This window comes from Brienomyrus brachyistius, chromosome 14, assembly GCF_023856365.1.
Source record: "Brienomyrus brachyistius isolate T26 chromosome 14, BBRACH_0.4, whole genome shotgun sequence".
NCBI lineage: Eukaryota > Metazoa > Chordata > Actinopteri > Osteoglossiformes > Mormyridae > Brienomyrus > Brienomyrus brachyistius.
Genome location: NC_064546.1, coordinates 1,937,749 through 1,955,146, shown reverse-complemented (window position 1 = coordinate 1,955,146; position 17,398 = coordinate 1,937,749). Strand labels below are relative to the sequence as shown.

At 46.4% G+C, this 17,398-nt stretch overlaps 2 protein-coding genes across 3 annotated transcripts; one reads left to right on the top strand and one right to left on the bottom strand.

The window, feature by feature from the left end:
- Positions 1 to 354: 354 nt before the first annotated feature.
- On the bottom strand, positions 355 to 6,513 carry fam161b (FAM161 centrosomal protein B). Of its 2 annotated transcripts, none has more exons than XM_048975120.1 (9): positions 5,797 to 6,513; positions 4,969 to 5,300; positions 4,192 to 4,739; positions 3,654 to 3,982; positions 3,014 to 3,135; positions 2,739 to 2,906; positions 2,237 to 2,336; positions 1,166 to 1,326; positions 355 to 905 (listed from the first exon to the last, which is right to left on the bottom strand). In XM_048975120.1, the coding sequence occupies exons 1-9, from the start codon at positions 5,914 to 5,916 to the stop codon at positions 836 to 838; spliced, it is 1,950 nt and encodes a 649-aa protein (XP_048831077.1). In that variant the 5' UTR covers positions 5,917 to 6,513; the 3' UTR covers positions 355 to 835. The 2 variants fall into 2 exon arrangements, with proteins under 2 accessions (XP_048831077.1, XP_048831078.1); XM_048975121.1 differs by lacking the exon at positions 5,797 to 6,513 and adding an exon at positions 5,537 to 5,604.
- Positions 6,514 to 6,566: 53 nt separating this feature from the next.
- coq6 (coenzyme Q6 monooxygenase) lies at positions 6,567 to 16,725 on the top strand. Its single transcript, XM_048975122.1, has 12 exons — positions 6,567 to 6,933; positions 7,515 to 7,649; positions 8,197 to 8,255; positions 9,923 to 10,049; positions 10,895 to 11,025; positions 11,255 to 11,362; positions 11,850 to 11,912; positions 12,380 to 12,487; positions 13,438 to 13,640; positions 14,459 to 14,574; positions 15,209 to 15,375; positions 16,606 to 16,725. The coding sequence occupies exons 1-12, from the start codon at positions 6,708 to 6,710 to the stop codon at positions 16,633 to 16,635; spliced, it is 1,473 nt and encodes a 490-aa protein (XP_048831079.1). The 5' UTR covers positions 6,567 to 6,707; the 3' UTR covers positions 16,636 to 16,725.
- The last annotated feature ends 673 nt before the right edge of the window (positions 16,726 to 17,398 follow it).

Sequence of the window (17,398 nt, the reverse complement as noted above, 5' to 3'; positions counted from 1 at the left end):
AGTGGGTTTGTTTGTCTAAGTGCTACTGGCAGTTCTTTCCATGCGGGCCACACAGATGTACAGCATGTTCCCTTATACATCGTGACGCCGGGCTGAAAATGTCCTGGGACTGTGCTCGTTTGTTTGGGGTCCAGTTTGTCCAGGGAGGCTGTCCCAAATCTATAGCCATCTCAGCGGCCGGTTTGGAAACAGCCGTGTTTCTCGGCACGACCCATCGCAGTCAGACCGTGAAAGTACCATAGCGTAGCCTCGGTCTGACCCCATCGGTTACCCAGAACTTAAACTCTCCCGTAAATCCGAGGAGCTGTAGCGGACTCCAGATGTAAGGGGCCCTTATGCAATTTACCTGTTTAATTCTTTTAATGACGAAATGCCGTGCTGTTTAAGTCGGTGCCCCATGGGCGAGCTTGTTTTTCTCTTAACATTTATATTTCTTAATGGCCACCGAATATTTAGCTCTATCCAAATTGCACCTTACCTTCAACCCCCACAGTGTGAATTTTCCCATGCGTAGCCGTCACACCTACATTTTGATGTTTTTTTTTTTAATAGACCTGTAAACTAAAACTCTATTTATTAAAAAACAGAACATGCAGTCCCGACCAACGAAAAAAACAAAGCATACAATATTCTTAGTGACTTGTAAAAAACAAAAAAGGTCTTTAAATGCTAGACATCTTTTTTATACTCTGCAGAGATCTCGATCTTAATCTTAACTTTCTATAGCACTGTTTTTAGTATCTATGTCTTGCATCGCAGACATACAGCAGTTTAATGCGGTGTGGCAACGTTTATAAAGCTTCACTCAAACACTGTGCAGTCGCTTCATTTTTCTTTACTCTTGGCTTTGTGTACTTTCTTCATTTTCTTCCTCTTCAGCATCGGTTGATTCTTCGGTGTCCTTCCTTCAGGGAAGAAAAAGAGTGAAGTTTAAATATAGCCGATGATTGTTTTACAACAACTTGCCTGGACCACAGTGCTTTAAATTCCCTTTTGCCGATGGCTTTAAAACCCTGCCAAAAAGTATTATATAATCTCACATTGTACACAAGCATAACACTGCTGCTTGTGTACCCATGGCTGGAATTATTTATATCATGTTTGAATGGAAGATGCTTTTCTGCAGGGTTACTGTAGTGTATTCTCAGGCTGAGAGTGTTCGTACCTGTACTGGGAACCATCGTCAATGCTGTCGCCCTCTTCATGGGGCAACAGGGAGGTCTCCTCCTCGCCCTCCTCCCCTTTGGTCCTTACAAACTGCTCGTCCAATCCTGCCTGCTGGAGCGTTTCTCTGTATCGCTTCTCTGCATCACACTTAGCATTTTTCTAGAGGGAAGAAGTTCATCACAAAGGGTCACTGACCACCTTATTCACTTACAGCTACTGTACGGGTGTTTTTGCACCAACACTTCTTAGTCCGGTTAAGATGGACTCTGTTTCGATTTCCCCCGTTGGTGTGATTCATTTGGGCAGGTGTGAACACAGTAATCACAGTGAGGTGCATACCAGAGGAATCATACCGAGACTTGGGAGGAGGTGGTCTCGGTCCGCTGGTGTAGTGCGAACGTGATCTGAACTCACGTTCAAACTGCTGTGGAGAAGTTTGTTTGTGGTGTGAACGTGATCAGGACTCAATCCGACGCAACTTCAATGTGTGCTCGGTGAGTTTGAGCTAAACGGCTCCTCTAAAGGTCTTACTTGCTCTAGCGGCGAGGTATGTTGCCGCCATGAAACCTGCGCAGATGACTACATCTGTCAGCTCTTAGAAATAACTCATGAAACTGAAGTTTTCAAAATGTTCAGTCAGCTGAAGGAGAGAGGATTTGACCCGGATGACTGAACAGTGCCTTGTGAAAATAAAAAAAACTGAGGCAACACTACATAAAAGTTCAACTCCATTGCCCAGGACCTTCTTCCTGTATTTACTTTCTTCTTCCAGCCACAGACACATCTGACTGATAATGAATGACCAGAATGAACGTTCTCACGTGGTTTGTAGTGGTGTACTGTTGCTTTGCTCTGATTTTTCTCTGTGTGATTGCAAACTGAACTGAGGGGAAAGTACTACAAGCTTACAAACTCAACTAATTCGATCCAGAGAAACCGAACTATAGGTGGAAACCGCCATAAGTCTGCTGGTTCAAATCACTGATCCCTAGATATGTTAATCTACTGACTAAGTAAGTCACAGAAAAAATGACCCTAGCATCAAATGCCAAGGGCCGAGACTGTTTACCTGTGTAATCTGTTCAAAAAGATAAGGGCGACCTTTAACCCGAGTCTTCATCTCCTCTAGCTCCTTCCTGTACTCCTTCATTCTCTGATTGTCCATCTCCCTGCGAGTGCAGAAAGAGCAGAGAAGTTAGTCTTGGCAATACCATTCCACCACAGGAACTTCAGTTTGTTTACTGAGTTTTGTTTGCATGAATATTCAGTTCAGATGTTTATGTTTACCATTCCTAACTTTCTAACCCTCAGCTGAAAAGTAGAAGCATCGTTCTGTGCAGATTTGAAACAGACTAATTTTAAAAAGTACATTAAACAAGTGGAGCTGAAATGTCTTAAATGTGTGGAAAAAGTACAGAAATATATATAAGGGTAGGGTAAGAAAGTAATTTAAAAAAAAAAAGTTATTAGGGAGTTTCGTGCCAATCCCCCCTGGCATGTTGACTATCCACAGAAAATGTCCAAACCTACCCCCTGCTGCTGGCTTCTCCTTAAACGAGCGCTTTACTCACCGGTGCTGCTTCAGCTTCTCCTGGAACACCTCCTTCAGGCTCCGGTGGGGGTCCATGGCTCTGGCCCGAGTGCAGACCATTTTCTTCATGGCCTGTGACTTCATCCTGTGCTCATTCATCCACTCCGCACTCCTCCACTCCTTGCTTTCCTTCTCTTCTAAAGATTTTCTGAATTTCAGTGGGAAAACTGCAAGTTGCCACTAAAAATTGCTAAAAAGTATCACAGCCAAAGTTAGAATCCAATGTTCTTCAGCGGGATGCACATGAATGTTCACCTGATTGCACTGCATCTTTTCCTTACTGCATCCGTAATGTACGTTGGGAGAGTGTCTGAAGACAGTGAGGTGATGCCACTGAAGGATTTACTTCTCCTAATTGGGGTCTTGTTGGAAGATACCTAGATTAGCCAAAGAATTATTAGAAACCCAGTAAATTATGGGTGGATAGCCTTCTAGTTGATCCTGAAGCATTTCAACACTTCATTTTCTCTGAAACCCATAAGCATTATATCCCCTACACTGTCAGAGGAACAAGTAACAATTTGTACCTTTGCTTGTCACTGGGGCTGTACCGTCGAGGTTCTGCCAGTTGTACCCTATAGCTATAGGTAAATGTACCTTTTAGTCTAATTTAAGGTACAGAAATGGACTCTGAGGAACATCCACAAGGTACAAACAACATTAATGTACCACCAATGGTACAAAAATGTTCCTCATAGTACATTTCTGTACTTTAAAAGGTACATCTACCTACAGTTGGGATACATCTGACGGACCCTTGAGTGTACAGCTGCAGTAACAAGCAAAGGTACAAATTTGTACTCTTTTTTCTGAGGGGTTTGCATGGAATGAGAAATGGAAAAGATTGGGGGGAAGGTGAGAGCAGGGTAGTACGACTGGGCCTCAGTTCTGGCACCTCATGGTTCCTCTGGTTCTCCCGCGGTGGCAACGCCGAAGTGCGCAGCTGGAAAGGTTGACACCTGGTCACATCCTTCTTCTCGGCCCTCCTCAAGGCCTCCTTCTGGAAAGCCCTATGCAGCCGGTCAAAGTCAGGCACCCTGAGATTGGTCCGAGGCTGGAAGGTAGGTTTCTCATTCAGGAAGCCAAGCACTGTCTTCTTTGTGCGCTGGGCGGAGCGCGTCTCCGGATCCCGGGTTTCAGGCCGGACCTCTATGGGAGCCATGGAGCTCCTCAGCATGTCCTGTGATCTTATCTGAATACGGATCTTTCTGTGCAGTTCCTCCTCTACAGGGACAACACACATTCTGTAGTAAGTCTGAAGTGAAATTATGCTATGATATCTCAAGCAATATTTAACTTACAAGCCATGTTGTTATAACTCATTTTAATTACTAAATTTGAAAATAAGGACTGAGACAAACATGCAACACATAATAAGATTTGGTTAGTGGTTAGATATCTAGGCCATCAAATACACGGCTGTCCACCCTCACCCATCAAACGCTCACTGACTCCAGGGTCCATTACTGCTTTTGGAATCGCCCGCCTAACTTTGCTGGAACTTCTGCCTTTGGTTTCTCCTTTTGCTTCTGCAGATATCTTCTCCTCTCTCTTCTTCGCCTCTCTTAGGAGGAAGCCGAATGGTTTTTGCGTGGACAGCAGGACGTCCTGCCTCTGTGCCATACTGGCTTTGCGAGCTTGCTCCCGCGCCTCTGTGATGTTGTGGTAAAGCGGTAGGAACACGTGGTCCGGTACAGGAAGAGCGTGGAACTTCTTCTGACACTCCATCTCCTCCACCTGCCTCTTACTCTCCAGCGACTTTTCTACATCTGGGGGTACTCCGGTCTGAAGAAGCTCAGATCTTCTCTGAGTTTCCCTGAGGGTCATACGAAAGGGCCTGGGCACAGTTGTACCCTGAGGCCTGGCTGTCGAGGCAGTAAAAGGTCTCTGGTTTATTTGTCGTCTTGTAGACGCCACTGAATCAGCTTCCTTTGCTGAGCTTAAATCAGACAAAGAACTCGATCTCCTTGGGCCTTCATGCCTGTGAAGAATTTCATGAAGAAACTGATCAACATGCTTGTCTGGGTCAACATGCTTCTTAATGGGTCATTTAAACATTTTGCTATATCTGTTTTATTACAGTTGATGTTAGAGAATATTCCTCTGCCAGGGTGATGTTTTTGTAAAGAAAAACAAACTACCAAATTTACTGCCTGGTTATTTAAATACACAAGACTGCATAAAAATGTAAGAAAAATATACCTTGTTACCTTGGGGCCCCGCAGTCAGGATCTCTGTTGACATCGTGCCAGCTGTCAGAGGAGCAGAGCTGATCATCTACTTTTGCCTTTCTCTCGTTTCCTGCCACCAGCATTGAGTCATGCAGAATTCTCCTCTCCAGTTCCTGGCAGAGCAGCAGGCCCGTCTCCTGCAGTTGCCGCCTGTGGGCCTCCTGCAAGGCCTCCAGCCTCCTCTGGAGCAGCAGCTCCCATTCGGCAGGGCTCCTTCCCTCTAGGTACTGGGCAGCCAGCAGGTTGTCTTTGGGCATCTCTTCCAGCCTGCCTGCAATCATCATCTCCTCAGATTCCTTAGGGGGGAGACCCTACAAAGCACACAAAGTATTTCTATATAAATTACTAAATTAACCGTAATAGTTTTATATGTTGCTTACATACATTAACACATTAATTCCAGGAACTCAGCTAATATTACATGGTTTTCTTTTGCATATTTCTATAATTATAATAAGTTAATCCCCTGTATTAAAATCATGATTCACACCGAAGGTCATAGTCTGATTTTTAATGCACTTCTTGCATTTAAAAGCTGAAGACTTACGAATATATCATAAGGTGATTTTTCTTTCCAAAGCAGCGCTGGGTTTACTGTTGCTCGCCCCTCGCGCTGCATGTGAGCTGGTTGCCATGTCAACCAAGCCAAACTATACCATTATGACCTCCGTATTTTTTAATTTTACCAACAGAGCCATTTAATAGGGCTTCGTAAACGGTGTGGGGTACAAACAATGCTTTACATTAACCGATATATAGCATTCATACACTTGCACAAAAATCGTGTTTTATAAACTCAAAAACAACCTGGTTAGCGGAAGGCGAGCGTTCAATCGCAGAATCATCTTCGGTGTTTATTCGTCCCTCTTCAATGGACTCTCCAGTTTTTGGCTTGTTAAAATACGGCATGGTAGGACAGACGGGCATTATTTAAATCACATTCGTAAACTGTTTAATAGTAAATTGTGTACATGTTTCATCTGATAGAGAAGAGCTAAAGAGACCCCATTGCTGACACACTCCGCCCACTGCTGCATTTGGCTGCATGGAGAGGAACCTCACATCACTACCACTTAATGCAAGGGGGCATTATTTTGCCGATGTACACTGCAGATGCTACTGCAATAAATATTCACATTTATTTTGACACTCATTTGCACTTATTCGACAATATGGCATCGTTGTCATCCCTTTATACTGTGAATAAATATCAGAACCTTTTTCCATAACAAAATCACAGGAAAATAAATATAAACGGTTTTAATCTTCTGTCACGGACTTCGTGACGGGCCACAGCTGACATTAAAATGAAAACCACCAAAACGACGTTACTTGCAAACACCGATTTTTATTTATGAGTGGCATACGACTGAGTAAACCAAGCGGCAATGTTTGCAAAGAAAGCGGTCGTCGTGCCTAGTGCAAAGCGATATCAGGAAGAGTCACTACACAACACAGACAACGAATACAGCTGTGAGCAAACGCTTTATGTTTTTTCGGCTACAGCGCAGCTCCGTTACACTTTTAACTCCTTTTCTGATTGGACGAACGTAACCCGGAAGTGTTTATTCCGTGGGGTTACAATTTCTTACGTCAAAACAGTATGGCTGCACACAGGTTTGTGTGTTACAGTGCTTAGGGGGCGAGCAAAGGGTGTTTAAAACACTTTAAAAACACGGCAGTTCTGATAATTTTGCCAGTTCGCTCGTCGAAGCCGGATGTTCACTGGGATGTTGTGTCTAACTAAAGCCAAATGGATTTTAAAGGGCGGTGGGCGTTATGTTTCTGTAACCTGTCAAAATCCTGTGAGACACTTAAGCACGGGTTTTGGTAAAGCAAGGGACGCCAACCCAGGCGGGGAACCAAATGTTAACGAAAGCCAGCTGTATGATGTTATAATTTCTGGAGGAGGCATGGTAGGGACTGCAATGGCATGCTCTTTAGGTGAGTAATGGTGCTGGCAAAAAAGCTACTACTAATCAAATGAACTTGTTTCCTCTCCGCGAGCAGGCTACAGACCTCAACTATTATGTTTGGTTTTCGCACGGAGATTTACAGTAGCTAATATACCCCTGTCTGAATGCTAACGCGAAAAACTTAAAGTTATCTTCCCTGGCTTTTTCTGCCTTCTCCACTACCCACATGAAGGAATGCCTGTGATTTCGTCCGGTTCAAATGCTCGGCTAACTACATGTTCGCGACTAACGGGTGCAATTGCGGTTTTGGTGTAAATTTATAATATTATATGCTTCAATCGTGGTAGATCGCTGGAGTCACTTGATTGTAATTAACATATAAATGTTTGCAGTTGAAAGCTCTCCGCTCATGAAACCATTTGTTTAAATGCATATTTCTGTCCTCATACCACAAGTACGTATTGTTGAAGAATAGGTTATTAAAATGCCACAAGACCCATGTGTTAGTAGTGAAACGTGATTTACTGTTTTTGCATTATATTGCATAAAGTTGTCTGCGTTGCCCGGATTTGATTTCAGTGTTTTTTTAGTGTGTTGTTGTCTTGACAGGGTTGGATCCAAATTTGGAGGGTAAGAGGATCCTTCTGTTGGAGGCAGGCAACAAAAAGATGATTGACAAAGTCCCCGAGGCCTATAGCACCAGAGTCAGTTCCATCAGCCCAGGGTCAGCAAATCTGCTCAGTGGTATGTAGAACTGCTAGTATGACAGGTTTATCTAAGGATACGGGGTCTTTACATGCAATCTTTCTGTTCGCAAGAGCCCCCCCCCCCCTTTCTGTTGAAAATTAACTGAAATGATGGAAAAACCCATAAGTCTTCCTGGATAATATGAACACAACATGTCAAGATCCTGGCTTAATTTAAGCCTGCATTATATTGTAGTATTAACAGATGTACATAGAACAGGTTAATGGTGTTTGAACTGTAATTTGTAATAATTGTTGATGTATTCTTGCAATAATAACTATTGCTATTTAATACACTGTCTATTCTGTGAACTGACACAGTCACATCCACCAAATAAATGGTGCTAACATTACCAGTTAATGATGTTGGCAGGACCCGACTCAATTTTGTAATGAACAGCTAACGTTCAGTGATTGTGGGATTTTTTGGTTCATTCCAGCAGTCTGTAACTGTCTGAGCTAGTCTCATGTTTTATATAAAGATTTTTAGTGCCCGTTGTAGCTGAAAGACGCATGCAAGTGACCTTTCTTATTTTATGCCTTAGCTGTGGGTGCCTGGGATCGCATTGTGAAGCTGAGGTACAAGCCCTATCAGAGAATGCAGGTGAGCCAGCAGGAAGCAGCTCCTTTACTGCTGCCCATCATCTCACATGCACCTGAGCTGGCTGTTCATTTCGTGTGAATGCTGCATTTGCGGTGGATCCCATGCAGTGTGGTCTTTCCCCTCATCGCTGTGAATGCTGCATTTGCGGTGGATCCCATGCAGTGTGGTCTTTCCCCTCATCGCTGTGAATATTGCATTTGCAGTGGATCCCATTTTGATGCTGTGCTCCGCCGGACCGTTTCTGGTTCAGCCGTAATTGCGGTCCATACGCAATTTGTCAAGCTGTAGGTTGGCCCACGGGTATTATGTCATTTTATGGGAGACGTAAGGTTTTTGTAAGTATCGTTCAATTTGAAACAGCTGCTCCTTAGCCAGCTGTTCAGTTTTATTACTCCCCCCCCCCCCCCGTCTACATCTGGTATATGGTGTCTGCCTCTTTGAATGGGAGCACATCTTGCCACTTAATCCAGGATAAGGTTTAGAACATTGTGTGCAGGCACTCAGAAGCAGCTGGTGGTGGGGAGGACGGCCGACTGGAAAGCCGGCAGCTCCCTTGCTGGTCCTGCAGGCCCCAAGAAAAAAGTGTTTATATATTAGGATCGTATTTTAACGAAGGCCGATAAATCAATATGGCGTTTTTGAAATGGGAGACCCGTCTTCCCTGTCGTCTAATTATAGTGAATCACGGAGGGAAACATGGGAAGCAGATGAAAGCGGGGGGGGACAGCGGATGTCAGCAGTAAAGTGACCCTGGTTTACGGCCGCGGCCAGAGTGCTGTCCCCGGTGTCAGATGTGGCCTTTTTGTACCAAATAAGGAACCGCGCGGTTTCTGCAGCGGTGGGAGATGTCATTGCAATGCGCCGTGCCGATGAACGCTGTCCTCGCCCGGCCTTTCTTTGCTTTTTTGGTGGCCGCCTTAACAAGCGCGTGGTGTGCCTTTGCAGGCCCCTGAAATCGCTGAGGACGCGCACTCTCCCGCCCCTTCCTAAAAGGAGATCCCACAATCAGGGCTTCCCTGCAGTAATGGATGTGGAAAGATATGTGAGCGGAAGGCAAGAAAATCAGCACCTCCAACACCGGTCTTCAAAAATAAAATATATATTTGCTGGGCGTCACTAGCCAACCGCTGATAATGGCTCAGTCACGTTCCTGCGGCCACTTTAGAAGTGGGGGGGGGGATGGAAATAAGATCTTTAAACTGGCAGCGGTGGTGGCACCTAGCAACGACATGCTTATCAGCAATCCATGAAACACATGCCATTTCGGAGCCTGATGAAAATAAAAACTTTACACGGCCACCCTTCCCAGCCTGTGGACGCAGTGGTTTCGGTGGGTCAACTTCAGGATTGAAAATGGGCACCATCAGGGGAGTTGGCAGTTCAGTTTGGTCTCAGCCACATGATTTATGAGGCCCGGAGCAAGGCAGTACATACAGATGCATTTGTTCAGTTTTAACGCGTGAAGGTTTAATTTATTTGCTACACATATGTGTGTGTGTGTGTGTATGTATGTGTCAGATAGATAGATAGATATCTCACTGGTGCCTATTTTATGATATGTAGGTTTTGGTGGCCAGGTTTGGGATCCTGTCCAGTAGCTTTAATGTGTTCAGTTCCGCACAAATACACACAGAGTTTGAAACGTGAAAACCCCCTTTGCCGCCTAGGTTTGGGACGCCTGCTCAGATGCCCTCATCACCTTTGATAATGAGGACCTGGGCAACGAGATGGCCTACATCGTGGAGAACGACGTGGTGGTCAGCGCCCTGACGGCACGGCTGGAGTCCCTCGCCGGTCGGTACCCGGCTCTCGCACCATGACTCGCGCTGGCCTTGCCGTGTGCCTTTGAAGCAGCCCAGTTTGGGCTTGGAGCCAGTCCTTGCTGGTTTGGCACTGTCGGCACCCCTCGGTCCCCCCTTGCACTTTATTTGCACTTTTTCCACCATCGTCTTTTTACAAGGGCCTGGTCTGGCTTCGGGAAGCACGTGTGGTATTTGAGACCAGTGGTCTCGGACGGGCTCTGCGTGTGAGGGCACGTGCAGCAGTCTCGTGTTACCCCAGGCTTGTACCTCGTGACTGCGTGAGGGCTGGCGGTATGACCCTGCTGAAATTCCCCAAATGAGTGTCCCAGGCTTGGCAGCGCTGTGTGGCCTCCCCATTGTTTCCTTGATTTGTTTTTGCCCATTCTTTCACCTTTTCCAGATGCAAGTGGTATACACTTACCTGACTTCTGATTGGCAGAGTGCAGATGCACGTGTTTTCTGCTTGCCGTTTCATTGGTGGGATGCGTGTGGGTGGGAGGGTGCAGAGGCGTGGTGTGCCGGTATATCCTCGCTGATAGGTGCTGCTACACCGTTCGCCTGGCCCATTGAGTGGATCGTCGCTGAGCTCCGGTGGCTGTGGCCGGGCAGCGGGTGAAACCAGTTATACAGGGCGGTTCGCAGATCTTCCATTCCGCTTTGGTCACAGCCAAAACCTGGGTTTTTTTTTCTGTTTTCTTTTATGGAAAAAGTGAAAGGGCTCTGCGTATCCGGAGATGTTCACTGACTGCCTTTACTCGGCTGGTGCGGTCGGCTCTCACGGCTCGTGTTCGGCTCCAGAGTGAGACTCCCTTTTTCTGTTTGCCCTCCTGCTCTCAGGTCAGGTGGAGGTCAGATACCGCAGTAAGGTGGTGAAGTACAGCTGGCCGCGGCCCTGCCTGGTGGCGGAGGCCGTGCCCTGGGTGCAGGTGACCCTGGCCAATGGGCAGAAGCTGCAGACCCGACTCCTGGTCAGTGTTACTCTAGGGGCATGTTGAGACCTTCCACACCATTCCCTGGCCCCCTTCCATACACAGGCCTGGTGTCACATGACCTGACATGGAGCAGTAGCTCTCATTGGCTGATGGGGAGCGCCTGCCTGCTTCAGACTCCTCCCCAAGTCCTGCACGCTTCCCTGGACGGCTGCACCGTGCTCTACGCCAGCGCTGACCAAACCGAACTTTTCCAACTCTTTCCTAGATCGGCGCGGATGGGCCCAACTCCATGGTGCGGGGGGAGGCTGGAATACCCACAGTGAAGTGGAGCTATGACCAATCGGCTGTGGTGGCCGTCCTGCGCTTGTCTGAAGTGAGGAGCCGCTCTGTTTGTGTGTAGTACTCACACTGAGGAGGAGGGGCACCCAGCGGGACCTTCAGCCTGATTCATGTGTAGATCTTGGTGGCAGTCAGCTGTCTTTATATCCAAACCTGAGTGATTTCAAAAACAAATCCTTTTATTCATATTGTATTTTTTTAACCCATCAGAACTGTACTAAGGCACTTCAGAGAATGTTACAGATGTGAAATGGCAGTAAATACAGAATGAATATAGAATGAAAAGCATCTCTGAACACTTATGAACAGAGGAGTGTCGTGTGTGTGTGTGTGTGTGTGTGTGTGTGTGTGTGTGTGTGTGTGTGTGTGTGTGTGTGTGTGTGTGTGTGTGTGTGTGTGTGTGTGTGTGTGTGTGAGAGAGAGAGAGACCTCCTTGTCCTCAGTGCATTAAAGCAGCTCCGGTCTGTCACCCCCTGCCCATCTCTCTCCCTTCCCTCGTCTGTCACCTGGGTCCATGTTAGTCCACAGAGAACAACGTAGCCTGGCAGAGGTTCCTGCCGAAGGGGCCCATCGCCATGCTCCCGGTAAGCTTTCATCGTCCTTCATTGCCGTGTCATCTGGACTATCGCCATCTTCCGCTCCGTTTTGGGTAAACAGATGCGTAATATATGGGTCTGCTGTTCCACCCAGAAATCGCCACAGCTCAGCTCCAAACGAGCCCTGCAGAGGTCTTCCGCGCCGCGTGCCCTGCAATATGTTTTTTACATGCCAATAAACCCATGTGAATACATATTTCCATTGTATATTTGTGGATATTAAAATGGTTTCCATGCGACAGCAGCATTGTTAAGAAAATGAACGATAGCGACTGTTGCTATGGTCTTGGTCAGCCAGTTGCTTTGATCTTCTATGTCTGTGAAATTTATCGCACCGGGGGTGGGGGTGTGTTTATTTGGTATAAGCCCAAGGCTACCAGCTGAAGTGGCGTTTTATTAAAATTGGGGTGCGCCTCTGTCCTCTCTGCCTACCCCCCCGCCCCCCCCCTCGGAAGCTGTCTGACACACACAGCTCCCTGGTGTGGTCCACCAGCCACCGGCATGCGGAGGAGCTGCTAGAACTGGACGAGGAAAGCTTTGTGGACGCCATAAACTCAGCTTTTGTGAGTCCCACCAACCCAAGACAGTTTAAAGTGGTGTTTCCCAGGAGTTCCCACACCAACTATGCTGTGTTGGGTTGTTCTGTCATTCAAAGCTAAAAACTACTGTTTCTGTGTTTATTTGTCATCAGTCTCCTTCATGGGTGCCTCATGTAGCTCAGCTTCTGGTGAATCAAAAGGTTCATCGTTTGTTACGACTCATAGCGGTTTAACAAGATTTTTTTTTATATGGGTTTTAATAAGCAATTCGTAACATAACATTCAACTGCTACAAAATACTAGCTGTCCTGAATATGAGTTTGTGTGGAAACACTTATTCAATTACGGCTTCTGAATCTAAGAAGAAACGTAAATTTTTATCGTTGTGCTTTGTTTTCTTTTGAAATATAGCTACATCTGTCTAGGCTACATCTGTAAAGAGCAAGTGGGTTGGTGTGTCCTTGCACCTGACAGATGGCTCTGCTTAATCTGCCCTTCCCTTGCTGTGGCTGCTCTCTACATGCCCTTCTCTGCCCTGCCTGAATAAAACTGGGTTTCTGATTGGGCCATATTCCTACTGTAGTGTTTTGTTCAGTTTTGGTTGACTTAAAAGATGGGTTTTCAATTCCGGTCCTGGAGAACTACTGCACTGTACGTTTTCTATCCTACCTGGCTTCTGATGAGCCACACCTGTTCTCAGGTAAATACCAAGAACGCTCATCAGAAGCCAGGTAGAAGAGACCCTACTGGATAGTGGCTCTGCAGGACCAGAGTTGGAGACTGCTGACTTAATACCTGTGCAGAAGAACTTATTGGGCATGACTGATGAAACCAAGCTGGCTGACTTGGCACCAGGTTTTTGGTTCATTTCATGCAGCTCCTCACTGGGTTACTGCTGTTTGTCTAAGAGGAACCTTGATTTATCTCAACTGATGGTGATGAATTTCTTGTATTTTCTCTCTTCTTCCTCTCAGTGGAGCAACGAGAACCACTCTGAGATGATCGAGACGGCAGGTACCCTTTTCCGGGCGGCTCTGTCCTTCCTGATGCCCACGGGCTCATCGGCTCGCCAACTCCCCCCAAGTGTGGCCAGCATCGGTCCAAAGAGTAGGGTCATGTTCCCTTTGGGGATGGGCCACGCCTCTGAATACGTCCGGCACCGGGTGGCTCTTATTGGGTACGTCAGTGTTCTGGCGCCACCCTGTTTGCCTCGGACAACCCGCGATACTTAGCGCGTGGTCAACAATGGATGTTTTGTCGTTTTTTAGTTTTCTTTGCACCACGTCACCGCACTCGGGAGTAAACATCGACATTCCGCACCACTGCTCGAATGCCTCCTTGTCAGTCACCGCGGGGGGGGCGTAGACCCGTCTGGGTCAGCGCATCCAGCCATGGGTCAAGGTTTCTTATTTGTGAATAGACTTGGAGGCGTGCCATTGTCTGTGACCTCTGACAAACCCAAACAACATCCGCTGGTTTTACATGTTGACCTACTGACAAATGCTATGTCCTGTGATTTACTAGGATATGCAAGTTCTTCCCTTTGAATCTTGATGGATTTATGCATTCGTTCCTCATTGGTAGTGGAGGCTGGTTTAGAAGCCGTTTGTGGCCAGCAGACAAGGTTCCTTTCTTCTAGAGCCATCACAGTGCGCCTGTGGCGAAAGGCCACATCTTACGGCTCGCCGCTTGAAGAGTACAGCTTCACCAAAACTAGCTGTTAGCGGAAGCCCTGCTGTTTCTCCTTGTTATCACTCGTGTCGGAAAGAATGGCCAGGGGCGGAAGAGCTATTGAAGTTAGCAGTGAGTCGCATGACTAAGTAATATGGGTTTGAAAGACACTGGAGCTCAATTCTCCCAGAACCGGCTGTACTTAGAGTATCATCCATCCACCTGCTTATGAAGTGACTGTCGGGGCCATGAAGCTGAAGTTGGAGTTGGGTTTCTTGTTGGGGTTTCTTCCTGTTTTTTATTTTTTAAATTTTTTTTTTAAAGGGACGCTGCCCATAGAGTACACCCCTTGGCTGGGCAGGGAGTAAACCTGGGCTTTGGAGACGTGGCCTGCCTGACGAAGATCCTAAGCCAAGCCGCCTTTGACGGGAAAGACCTGGGTGAGCTCCAGGAGCCGTCGCTCCCCGCCGAGCCGCCAGCCAGGAGCCGTTTAGCAGCACAGTCTGGGTGCTGTTGGTCTTGCATTCAAACAGATACAAACAGGACATGTCTTTCTTTTCCTTTATGTGGATGTTTTCTCTTTTCTCCTCGTTGCTAAGAATAGTGTGTGGCCATCTCACACAGTGGGAAGGAGACACTGAATGAAATGTGCACGAGGCAAATATAACTGAAGGCTCAGTGTTCACACTAAAGGACGCGATTATTCTAGTGAGAGTTTTATTTTTGTGGGGGAAAGATTCAGTCTAGGTATTGTGAAGTAAAAGTGAAGATTAACTGAATTTTGTTGGATTTGCTATACATTATATTACGGGATTTTATTTTCAGGGCATATTAACTCTTGCTTTCAGGTGGGAAGTTCCGCAGGTAATGTGGCTGCATGTCAGCAAAATTAAATGGTTCATTGGCATTGACAAACGGAAGGATATTTCATCGTAGTTGAGTGCTGATTTCCCGTTAATCATATATCTGAGCCATGGTGTACCCCTGATGGATTCCCGCTGTCTTTGCGGCACGTTGGCCCTGGTAGTCATGTCCTGCACTCTGAATGTTTGGCTTTGGTCACGTGCCTCTCAGGAGCCATTCAGCATCTTCTGGAGTACGAGACAGACCGGCAGAGACACAACCTGCCCATGATGGCTGCCATCGACCTCATGAAACGCCTGTACTCAACCAACGTGGCCCCTGTGGTGCTACTGCGAACCCTTGGCCTACAGGCCACCAATGCCGTCCCACCCCTGAAAGTAAGCCCCGCCTCCTCCCTCCCTCCTACTGATTACATGCCTCCCTGCTCCAAAAGTGCCTATAATTTACATGGTCGTGAACTGCAGAGCTGGCTAAGTTTAGCTTTAAATTTAGTGTTACCAAAACTGTGTGGGTGGGGTGCAGGGCTTGCCTCTGCTGTGTTCAGCGGTGTTGGGCTGTGTTTTCACACTCCTTTTATAACAGACCACTCATGTGAAATGGCTTCATTCCTCACTCTGTGCTCAGACCAGTGCAAGGGAAGCTGGCAGCAAGGAAATAATTTCTCGATGTCTGCCAACAGCAAGCATGCATACGGAAGCCTGCAGGCTCTCGTTCTGACAGTAATGGCACTTGAAGAGGCTTGGTTACCTCTTGACCCCCAAGCTTGATCAAACGATCCCTTGACTTAATATGAATTTAATAGAGCCAGTACTGGCTTTGCGGGCTTGTGATTTTATTAGTGCGACGCTCAGTTGGATAGCGGTCTTGGAATGACGGAAATTGGATCCGTTTTCCAGTGTAACAAATTTGGCCCAACCCAAGTTAAAATCCTGCCCGCATGATCTTCATGGTCAGTATTATTCCTTAACCCTTTGGAGTGGACAGCATTGTCGGTGATGCTGCGTATCTTTCTCATGTATTTCAGTTCATAACTCGCTGAAATCTTATTGTAGAAACATGAAAAAAACGGACTAAATCCGTAATCTGTCGTCTTTTCAGAACGTCCATTGTTGGAAGTATTAAAGTGTTTAAAATTAGGTTAATTAAACCATGTCACCTTACTTTTGTTTTACCTGCATCGGGGTCGTGTAGCGCCGCCCTCACCTGAAGATCGTTATTCGCATTCCAAATAGCCGCATTAGCGCGCATTCGAATCACATTCGCATGGTAATTTGAACAACGCAATAGTGAAATGCGATCCAGATGCATCCCCATCAATGCCATAAATGGGGGGGGGGGGAGGGGGGTGTGTGGCCAGGTGTGAATGGCTCATGCATACACATGAAAGTTGCTACATATTCAATGGCAGGAGGCCAGAAATAGTGACATGAGTTCGGTTTTTCTTATTTATTTATCTAACTGAATGTTGCAACTACACCATTTAGTCATCTTCATGTAGCCCAGACTATGAATAAGCACAGTGTAGCCCTAAAACTGTGTTGTGGTGATTTTTGATGGCAAAATTCACATTGTTATTTGCATCATTATCTGTGCTTGCTGTTTTCCAGGAGCAGATCATGGCGTTTGCCAGCAAGTGAGAATCAACTTCGTGCTTGAAGATCACAAGCTGAAGTCATGCTGTTTCATTTAATGTACAACTGTAAATTAAAGTTATATTTTAAGCTATATGTTCAAAGGTCCTTCCATGTTTTTAAGGTTCGGTAACTCGCGCCCATGTAGTCTCGCGTGTTCGCTGCATTTATCGCACTTCTGCAGTGGTATGATGGTATGCTGTGGAGCTTGACTCATCTAAATTCTTTTGTTTTTCATACTTTCCTAGTCAGAGGTATAGTGGCTGTTCTATACATGCTTGACTTGATGGCACTTTTTAAAATAAGTTTATAAGTCCATAAACTATAGGCACCTTTTGTGAAGCCGAGTCCGGTTCTGAGCAAGGGTTGACTTTCCATGTGCTGGTTTTGCCCAGATCGGCACCCCCTATTTAGTAGGGCCTTTGCATTGGTTTTAAATGGGTTTGTCATGACAGCCGTGTAAACGCTCACCAAGACACGACCGAAATGTCCTCTGCTCTCCACAAAATAACGTGGCTCTGAAAAACCTGAGGTCCAAGCTGCGTAGAGGGTTCGGTGGCTGTTAAAACTGCTGGGTTTTGTGTCGTTCAAACTAAACCGGCTGTTTGTAGGTAGTATCATTAGGATGTGGGAGAGGGGAAGGCCATTGGTAAGAAGCTTTTCCATAGGAAAGCATTTAGTGTGAGAGTGTGTTTCACCTCAGTCTTCACTGACAGATGTGGGATGTTTCATTCATGGTTTGGGTGTTTAACATAATTGCAATTTTCTG